Raw genomic sequence first — 10,162 nt, forward strand, 5'->3', positions numbered from 1 at the left:
CTTTCAAAGAGACTGAATTAGAGCAACATGCTACTGTCTTATTGCTCATGCAATCTCTGTAGAAATAGTATGAAATTATAAAATTTAGATCTCTCAAATCACACATGGCTAGCTGCGCTCTTTAGGAAGCACTAATGGATCTTGGTTGACTTGTTAGTAGAAGATTTTGGTAACAAAATCTTACAAAGGAAGCACTTTTTTTTTTTTTTTACTTGTTTATTTTATTCACTGATTTGTGATGCACTAAATTATGATAACAAATTATTGTGAAGTTTTACCAAATTTATAATAACATGACCCTAGGTGTTGTGTTTACACATAGGTCGTTCTTAAACTCGAGTAAACATAAGGTTAAATGCTAAACAACTCACTGCTATATTCTAGTTCTGAATACTTAATACCCCTGGAATAGTGTAAAAAGCCCTGATCTTAAACGGAATTTGAGGTGAGGAACATGAAAAACAAACAAACAAACAAACAAACAAACAAACAAACAAAAAAACAGTTAACTCAGTGTTGTAATGTCTTTACAGGAACAGAAAGCACAGATACTGTATGTGGAGTCTGCACAAATGGCACTTTCTCTGATGGCACTTTCACAGCTTGTCAGCCACATACAATGTGAGTAATCTGACATTGCTACATTAAATTCCCATTCTAATCATTCTGGATGTGCTAACTTCACACTGTTGCATATCCACAGATGTCAGAGTATGGGTCGTAAACAAATAAAAGCAGGAACTATGTCATCTGATGCTAGATGTGAATATTTTACTTTATTTTAGTATGTATATATAGGGTGCTTCTCAATATCCCTCCTCGTCTCCTCGCTCCTCCGTCCTCCATCCTATGACCCGGAAAACGATCGAGCTCAGCCATCTTGAAGGACATCTCAATTCTCTAATTGCACCGCGAGGAGGTGAGGAACCAGTGCCCAAGGAAGTCGACCGGAAGTTGAAGTCGGCCGCGTGCTGCCATCTTGTAGCAGAACTTCACTTGCTTTAGCATCCCATTGACTCCCATTCATTTTGGCGTCACTTTGACAGTGAATAACTTTACATCTGAGACTCCATTTGTCCATTATTTATTTCTAAAGATACACGACAATGTATAAAGGGCTCCATTACCTTCTATGTTACATTATGGCCCCGTAGAAACAGTTTTTGTAAAAATAGGCAATAAAAGAAATGGACACAGCGACCCCATTGGAACTCAATTGAGACAAGTGAAGCCCATTTTTAGCGATTTTTAGCACTTCCGTTTCTGACGCGCAGACTCAAACTAAGCTTGATGACGTCAGCAGCCTGTCTGACAGATGTAAATCTTCTAGTAGCTGTGCGTGCAAACTGCCATCGTTAATCTTGCAGAGACGGCGAGCTTGAGCGGGGAGTTCTTTGGCGTGAGTGAGCAGGAGTAAGTATTCTGATTAATTAGTTTGTATAGTATTTTAAAATGTAAGGCCAGTACGCCATATTAAGTTAATGCATACTATTGCCTGCGAGCTTCTCCTCCTGTCTGTACGGTAATTTCTCTACTGTGCGACAGAGAGTCGAGTGGTTATGACGCAATCGTTAGCCTATTTTTACAAAAACTGTTTCTACGGGGCCATAATGTAACATAGAAGGTAATGGAGCCCTTTATACATTGTCGTGTATCTTTAGAAATAAATAATGGACAAATTGAGTCTTTAAACGCCTCAGATGTAAAGTTATTCGCTGTCAAAGTGACGCCAATATGAATGGGAGTCAATGGGATGCTAACGCAAGTGAAGTTCTGCTACAAGATGGCGGCACGCGGCCGACTTCAACTTCCGGTCGACTTCCTTGGGCACTGGGATACACAGGTGCATCCTTTGCGGAAGTCTTTCTCGTTGAGAAACGTGACGCACGCATAAATTCTCCTCCCCTTTATATCTCTCACAATAATTTAAATTTAAATTAACTTTATACCTCAAATATTTCAACGGGGCATCTTGCTTTATTAATATTTATTATAATTTTTTTAAATAACCAAACTTTAATAACATATGGAGAGATCCCTGGAGTGCAGCTGATGACGCTTTGAAGTGACGCTAAAGGGAGCGAGGATATCATTAGGGTAGACCAGGTACAGTTGGTTATAGGGTACAGTTGAAACACCTTAAATAACTTGCGTTTGCAACAAGTCTGATCTGTGAAATTTTCTTAGCACATGCATATTATCGCCCTCTTCAATCGTGTGAAATTTGAAGTACATGCGCTTCTCCAGTCCGAAGATATCGGCGAAAGTTTTTTTCTAAGGTAATTTTTTCACTTCACCACGTCGCTTCCACATTGAATAGCTTCTCATCCTTACATGACTGTTAAAGTTAACTTACATTTTCGTAAACCTTATTTTGTGCTCTAAACACTGACATATTGCATGACTTTGTGTCATACAAGGTCATCGTAAAATCTAGAGAAATGTTCCAGGTGGTCAGCGGGGTACAGTTGAGACACATACCCACACCATAGAATCCTATTGCGGCCCATGCAGTTTAGTTGCACGATGTAAGTTCTATTAAGATCTATTAATCTATTAAAATTAATAGAGTTCATCTGTTTTATTATTGCTGTTTGCAATTGTTCAATGTTTTTTACTGTTACTCAACTTTTCAACTGTTAATATTAATTTATGGCCTAAAATTAAATATTGTAGCACTGTTTGCCATTACTGCACAATGTTTTACAAATGGACTACTTTTAACTAAACAAAATAATAAAATAAAATACTAAATGGAAATAAAAACTGTTAAATTCTCATTTTTAAAGGTATTTTACATTTGTAGTGAATTGCTTAGGCAGCTTTACAGCATTCCGGATGGGTGTCTCAACTGTACTAGGGTACTGTTTCAACTGTACCTGTTTTCGACATGGGTACAGTTGGAACAAAAAAGCTTCTTGTGTTTATGAGCTAATTGTGAAAAATATGACCTACTTATGGATGTTAATTATTAATAATATTTTAGTAGACAAGTAAAAGAAATGTCATATGAAAAATCACTTCGTTTAACTTCTTTTCAGTCCCATAATTTTGGTGTGGTAACGGTGAAAGCAAAAAGTGTACCAACTGTACCTGGTCTACCCTACACTTGATTCAATTCCTACCTCCTCGCATATTTTCCTTGCGTCCTTCCCTCGCATCCTGAAGGGGTGGAGCTAAGACGTGAGGAAAGGAAGCAAGGAAAGGAAACGAGGATGCACAAATAAGAATTGAGAAGCATCCATAGGCTACGCGTGATTTTTCCCCCAAACCAGTTCAGCGGAAATCCCGCCCTTTGTGTTACAGTGACGGGTAGGTTTAGGGATCAATGTTTGGTGTACGCAATCATTGACATGGCCAATGAAATCTTTAGAATCGGCTCCAGGGCGGGATTTCTGCTGGAAAATCAGCTGTGGTGCATTTCCGCCACCTGAGGAGTGTGAAGCGTTGAAGAAGCAAGGGAAGGGGAAAAAATTAAATAGCCTAGGCTACTACTAAATAAACATGTTTTCTTAAGATATTCTAATAAAGCAGTGGTCACTATTGAATTATTGTTCAGCAAGTTCTTTAAAGTTTTACCGTTTTATACTAGCCTTAACCATTTCTATGAGCTGAGATCTTTCTTTATTAAACAGCACATTTTAGAAGAATGTTCGACTGCTGGTAATCCACCAGAGTATGTCTGAGAACATAGACATATTTATAGCCTATATTTAAATTCCCATGTTTGTTTTCATTAGTCGATGCAATAAAAGCTAACTATATATATATATATATATATATATATATATATATATATATATATATATCGTTAAATAGTTAAATACTAACATTCTGCACTAATCAAACATTAATGCGTAGGCTATTGTGAAACTTGACTTTGATCAGAAAAAAATTAGCCTATAATTGTTTATTACAAATTTGCTCATCCTATAAAGAAAGCCTATAGGTGGCAGCATTCTATTGGATTCTATTGGGATATCTTGGAGCAATCACAGTACTACCGTACAAGAAGACGGAAGTCAAGAATGATATTCATCCAAAAAAAAAAAAAAAAAAAAAACCCTCTCCAAATTAACTTCAGCGGTAAGAACTTGTGTTTTTTGACTGGTAGCCTATACGTTCGAGTTAGTAGGTTTTCGTAGTCGTGACGGTACTTGATGTTACTTGACTGTAGCCCATACACTGTTGTGTGTGCCGACATGTTGATAGCAACAGAGGTTTTTTATATCTCGAAAAGTGCATTCACGATACTTTATAAAAGGAATATAAAAGTAAGATTATAAAATGTAAATAGCCTACACTACATAAAGTTTGATAATAAAACATGTTAGGCTGCATAAAACAAGGGCAGCAATAAAAAAATAAATAAAAAAAGATTAAGTACAAGTGAAAGTGAAAGCATTTCACTGACATATGTTGCACTTTATTGAGACCAAATTCATTAGTCAGGGCAAGATTGACTAATTCTGTGGCGATTGTGAAACACTGTCAGCCATGAGCCTAACGTTCTGCACTGATCAGACATTACATTGTGAAACTTACCTCGGATCATATAATAATAATAATAAAAATGTATTACAAATTTGAAATTCAAGTGGAAAAACAGCAACCGATAAAGGTACAACAGGTAACACCTTTACATGGAAAGCAGGTTATGCGACATCAAAATGAATGGAATAAATCCACAATAAATAAAACTGAGAAAATTCACCAACATACAGCATAGAACAAGAAGACCTAACCATGAACACAAGAAACACTGTGATTGATATACAAACAGGGTAATAGACTTAAAAAGACACGCCTGGGGATATCAGGGAACAAATCAAACAAGAAAACTACAAAGGACTAAATAATGTGGCAGACATGACAGGAAACAGGAAATAAAACAAATGTCCAGGAACAAGCAACATATAACAGTGGATTGACTCAATGTCCTGGTTATGTTTTTTGGAACTGGCATACCCAGAGTAAGCAAGATATGGTTTAATCAACCAAGAGTTCATGGTATATGTGAAGCTAAGTTAACCTTGCTTTCTGAAATACCCCCTGGTTGTTATTTTGTCCTGGAATGAAGCCCTGCTTCAAATCTTATGTATGTATGGTGTTATATGGATCTGTTTTTTATACAAACACTCTTCCTGTAGCTCTAACACTATAGGGCCTGGTACCAGGTCATGGGTTTGATACAATGCATGAAGTTATAAAATGTATACCAATGTAAGACACTTTGGATTAAAGCATCTGCCAAATGCATAAATGTAACATAATAATTCTGGGTTTAGGTCATCATAACCATTGTTTAGGAAAATGATTAAGTTCCAAAATAAATTATTAAGATCCAAATGTAAACATGTACACTTTGTGCACCTTTAAAGCAGCACTTCTCATTTTGTCATTTCAGGTCTATACATAAATCAACTTCCTGCTCAATGATTTCCAAGTGGAGACATGCAGTGTGTGAACTGATATTGAAAGAAATTTAATCTTGGTCTCCAGGAATCAGAATGTTCTACCAGCAAACCTGAAGACATAAACAACTGATGAGGAAATCTAAAGGGCTTCATATTAATTACCTCAACCATCCATGTTGGAAAACTGAACCTCAACCAGCATTCACAGATGATTTCTCTGTGGTTTGATTCCCTAACTTCTTTCTGGACACCCTGCTCTCAGGTTTGAACCTGCAGAGCTTGACGGCTTTGCTCGGTGCAGAGAAGACCAATATGTCCAACGATCCAGTACTTTTATCTAATGTGTTGAAACCATTACTGAGTTTATGAAGTCTGGAGATGAGACATTTGTCTCTGCTTTCAAATCAACCTCTCTTGCACCTTATGTTAACATGATCAGTTTTGTGATTGTGTTATTTATTGCTGCTTTGAATTTCAAACAGTGTTTCAGTGCATGTGCTCGTGCTGAATATGAGATAAATGGAGAATGCTGTCCCATGTGTGCACCAGGTACAGTATATATTGTTTAGCAGCAGTTCAGTGTGACCCAGAGAACCTATGTTTTTCAGTGTAATACTTCCATGAAGTGTCTCCTTTAGAAAAAAATACATATATATTTGTTTTACATTTGAAGGAAACCGTGTTCATTGGCACTGTACTGAAGATACAAGTACAACTTGTGTTCCATGTTCTGCATCAACTTACACTGATGAGCCCAATGGGTTAGATAAATGCTTTCCCTGCTCTGTTTGTGATGCAGGTGAGTATGTACTCCAAAATACAGACTTGAAATACTGAAATGTTTTCTTACAAATTACATTTATTTACATAAGTAAGTGTTTTATGTTTTTCACAGAACAAGGACTAAGAGTAAAGGAAATTTGTACACGCTCTACAGATACTGTTTGTGAGCCATTGGAAGGATTCTACTGCATTGAGCAAAAGAAAGACTGTAGATGTACAAGCTGTAGATTCGCTGAGAAACACTCTGAATGTCGCCCTGGACAATATATCAGACAAGCAGGTGAGGTATTTTAGAACTGAGAGGAACAATGGCCACAAAGTGGAAGGGCAGCTAGCTTTAAAAATATACCAGTACTACTTGTAATGAAAGACTCTCATTAAGTCAGTCGTTATTTTAATATATTGCAGGCACATCATTTACTGATACTGATTGTGGTAACTGTGCAGAAGGCACTTACTCTAATGGCTCTTTCACTACCTGTCGACCACATTCAAAGTGAGTGATTAACACAAGATTCACAAATGTTGAAAAATGATTCCACTACGACCAGATATTCTAACATTGCTGACATTTAAAGATGTGAGGTTGAAGGCTCTAAAGAAATAAAACCAGGAACAATGTCATCTGATGTGGAATGTGAGAAGTCAAGTCCAGTTAGTACCATTGTTGGAGTCAGTCTTGGAGTCATTGTTGGAGTCATTATTGGTGTTTTGGTGACTGCTGTTGGGATCAAATTAAAACAGAAAAGACAAACCCCTGACAGAGGTAAAACTTTACTTATTTTTACAGTATATATATATATATATATATATTGTGTGTGTGTGTGTGTGTTATACAAGAGTTAATATCCTTTTGTATGTTTTAGATACAAGTTATACAATACCAATACCAGAGACTAATTTCTCTGTGGAAGAGAGACCAATGCCAGAGGGTCAATGTGATTGTGAACCAGTAAGTAAAAATTAAGCTGTGTGCATGACCATAATATTTAAATATAAATATGTAACAAAAACTACAATTCAGTGCATTAAAGGGGTTATATCACGGGGAATCAAATTTTACATGAGAGATAAAAGAGCGCAGTATACCTTTTGCATTTATTCGGTGTTCAGAACTTCAGAATCTTGAACCTCCCAGTCACGATATGATAATATGTTTGTGTGTAGCACCCATAATTTGTTATCATGGTTCCAAATAATGGAAATGAATAGCTGAAGTTTATTTTAAACAATGCATCATTTCTGTATGGCCAAAAGAGTTACAGCACAGATTCTTTTAAACACACATCACGTGGCCTAGCAGCAGAAATTACCCTTTAAAATATGAGTACAGAAAACAAAATACAGAAATTTGTGAAAACCATGCAAACATCTTACATATTAATTTTTTTATAATGTTCTGATAATGGCTATCTTTTAAATGTGGATAGTAAGTATATAAAAAAAAATCATTATTTTTTACAGACATTACCAGAATATGCGACTTCTCTTATACCTAGAAATAGGTAAGAGCCATTGATGGATCATTAGGAGCTCATTTTTACAGTATAAAAAATTTCAAGTTGTATGAAGAAAAATTTCAAATGAAATTGGTTTTGTTTTTCATTTTCAGTGATATTGTAAACCCTGTAACTTCTACAACCTTGCAACCTTCTAGACCATTCTTCAAATCACATTCAGAACAGGCTTCACAACAGGTATCAAAGATGTTTTTTTGTTTGTTTTTTTGCTAGTTAAAATAAAATTAATATAGCCACTAAAGTCAATAAAAGAACCTGATTTTGCCTTATTGAATGTATTATTACCGCTATGTTTGCTTGAGTACTTCAATATGATCTATCAGACAAACTTAACAAAAAGGTTATACAAAAATATTAAAGTCTCTTTTTATCTTAAAGGTGCCATAGAATGCTTTTTCACAAGATGTAATATAAGTCTAAGGTGTCCCCTAAATGTGTCTGTGAAGTTTCAGCTTAAAATACCCCATAGATTTTTTTTTAGCTTTTTAACTGCCTATTTTGGGGCATAATTAAAAATGCGCCGATTCTGTGCGTGTCCCCTTTAAATGCTCGCGCTCCCCGCCCCCCAAGCTCGCAACTCTATAATACATTGCATAAACAAAGTTCACACAGCTTATATAACCCTCAAAATGGATCTTTACAAAGTGTTCGTCATGCAGCATATCAGATCATGTATGTATGGTATTAATTTGGATGTTTACATTTGATTCTGAATGAGTTTGAGGCTATGCTCCGTGGCTAAAGCTAACATTACACACTGTTGGAGAGATTTATAAAGAATGAAGATGTGTTTATGAATTATACAGACTGCAAGTGCTTAATAATGAAAATAGCGATGGCTCTTGTCTCCGTGAATACAATAAGAAACAATGGTAACTTTAACCACATTTAACAGTACATTAGCAACATGCTAACGAAACATTTAGAAAGACAATTTACAAATATCACTAAAAATATCATGATATCATGGATCATGTCAGTTATTATTGCTCCATCTGCCATTTTTCACTATTGTCCTTGCTTGCTTACCTGCATAAAGTCTGTTGATTCGGCTGTGCTGCTCCAGACGTTAATACTGGCTCCCCTTGTCTGATGCCTTGAACATGGGCTGGCATATGTAAAAGTTGGGGGCGTACATATTAATGATCCCGACTGTTGCGTCACAGTCGGTGTTATGTTGAGATTCGCCTGTTCTTCAGAGGTCTTTTGCACAAATCAAATTTACATAAGAAGGAGGAAACAATGGTGTTTGAGACTCACTGTATGTCATTTCCATGAACTGAACTATAATTATTTAACTATTTCTAGGTAAATTCAATTTTCAATTCTAGGGCACCTTTAAAATAGATAAAGAGGTGTATAAAGAATTGAAAGTTGTTCCTTTAATAATGTCTGGGAGCTTATATTGTGTGTAAATAAAATGTTATTGTCTTTTTTTTATTAGTTACAAATGAGTCATGCAAGAAGGAAGAGGAGGAGAAAAATTAATAAATAATTACATAGCAGACGATGCTCATCATCTCTCTTTTCTCTCTGTAGAATACAGACAAAAGATCTCGCTTTCTCTGGGATGGAAACGGAAGCTGAAAGTGATCATGACAAAGCAAAAGTAGGCTATTCAGCAACGTATTTAGCTCAAAACACTAAAGTCAAGTGTGTACTGTGTAACCCCTCTACCCAGGTCCTACTCGCCCCGCAATGTGGGCGAACCTGGGTCTCCATCGGGGAGCAAATTATACACCATCAGAGTTGCAATTTTATTTCATTTCATTTTCACGATTATTAACAACAATAACTTTAAAGCTAAACACATACATTTGGTAATTATAATCTATAAACATAATATTCTGGAATGTGTCATTCTGAGTTTTTACTTTTGTCTTAGGTTTAGGAAAACAGTGTGTATCATAATAGACTATCAAACTCAAGTGAATTCACTACTACACTACACTACTTATTTCTTAAATTTCTGTAATTAAAAAGAAATAGGAAAGAAGACTTTACTTTTATTACTTTCCTTTTGTCATTTGCAAGATTTTACTTCACCTAAATAACTGTTCCGTGTATTGTTGTTGTCTTGTAGTAAAGTGCCTTTTGTATGCTATCTAAGATCTGGTCTTTAGTCTAATTTTATATTTCTTTTCCCACTCCAGAACAGCTTAGGTATTGCATTGGAGTACACAAGTGATACACATTGGATCACAATTTGAACATGTACTCTGAATTTTATTCTTAATATTTTTCATGGAGCTACTATTCTGACAACTTAAGAGTTCTAATAATTCAGCCGATGTCGAACACTCCTTTTTTGTCCAATCACATGCGCGATTCACTTTGCGTGTTGGAAGGTTCGATCCCCCAGATCTTACTTTACGAGTAGGTTTTCATTCAGACTTATTCAATGGACTAGTTGCACGTGGCAGCCATGTTGGTTTTTCGATC

At 35.9% G+C, this 10,162-nt stretch overlaps 1 protein-coding gene across 1 annotated transcript; it reads left to right on the forward strand.

The window, feature by feature from the left end:
- The first annotated feature begins 3,934 nt into the window (after window positions 1–3,934).
- LOC125260918 (tumor necrosis factor receptor superfamily member 14-like) lies at window positions 3,935–9,829 on the forward strand. Its single transcript, XM_048179422.1, has 10 exons — window positions 3,935–4,086; window positions 5,408–5,966; window positions 6,091–6,216; window positions 6,313–6,480; window positions 6,609–6,696; window positions 6,779–6,966; window positions 7,067–7,152; window positions 7,665–7,705; window positions 7,813–7,897; window positions 9,260–9,829. The coding sequence occupies exons 2-10, from the start codon at window positions 5,783–5,785 to the stop codon at window positions 9,305–9,307; spliced, it is 1,014 nt and encodes a 337-aa protein (XP_048035379.1). The 5' UTR covers window positions 3,935–4,086; window positions 5,408–5,782; the 3' UTR covers window positions 9,308–9,829.
- Window positions 9,830–10,162: the final 333 nt, after the last annotated feature.

The sequence above is a fragment of the Megalobrama amblycephala genome, unplaced genomic scaffold, assembly GCF_018812025.1.
Source record: "Megalobrama amblycephala isolate DHTTF-2021 unplaced genomic scaffold, ASM1881202v1 scaffold199, whole genome shotgun sequence".
Taxonomy (NCBI): Eukaryota; Metazoa; Chordata; class Actinopteri; order Cypriniformes; family Xenocyprididae; genus Megalobrama; species Megalobrama amblycephala.

Bases quoted from the DNA above. Each gene is read 5' to 3' on its own strand.
- LOC125260918 (XM_048179422.1), top strand. From the start codon at position 5,783: ATGAAGTCTGGAGATGAGACATTTGTCTCTGCTTTCAAATCAACCTCT. The intron at 5,967-6,090 runs GTACAGTATATA...TTACATTTGAAG, and splicing joins CTGTCCCATGTGTGCACCAG to GAAACCGTGTTCATTGGCAC. The intron at 7,898-9,259 runs GTATCAAAGATG...TTCTCTCTGTAG, and splicing joins CAGAACAGGCTTCACAACAG to AATACAGACAAAAGATCTCG.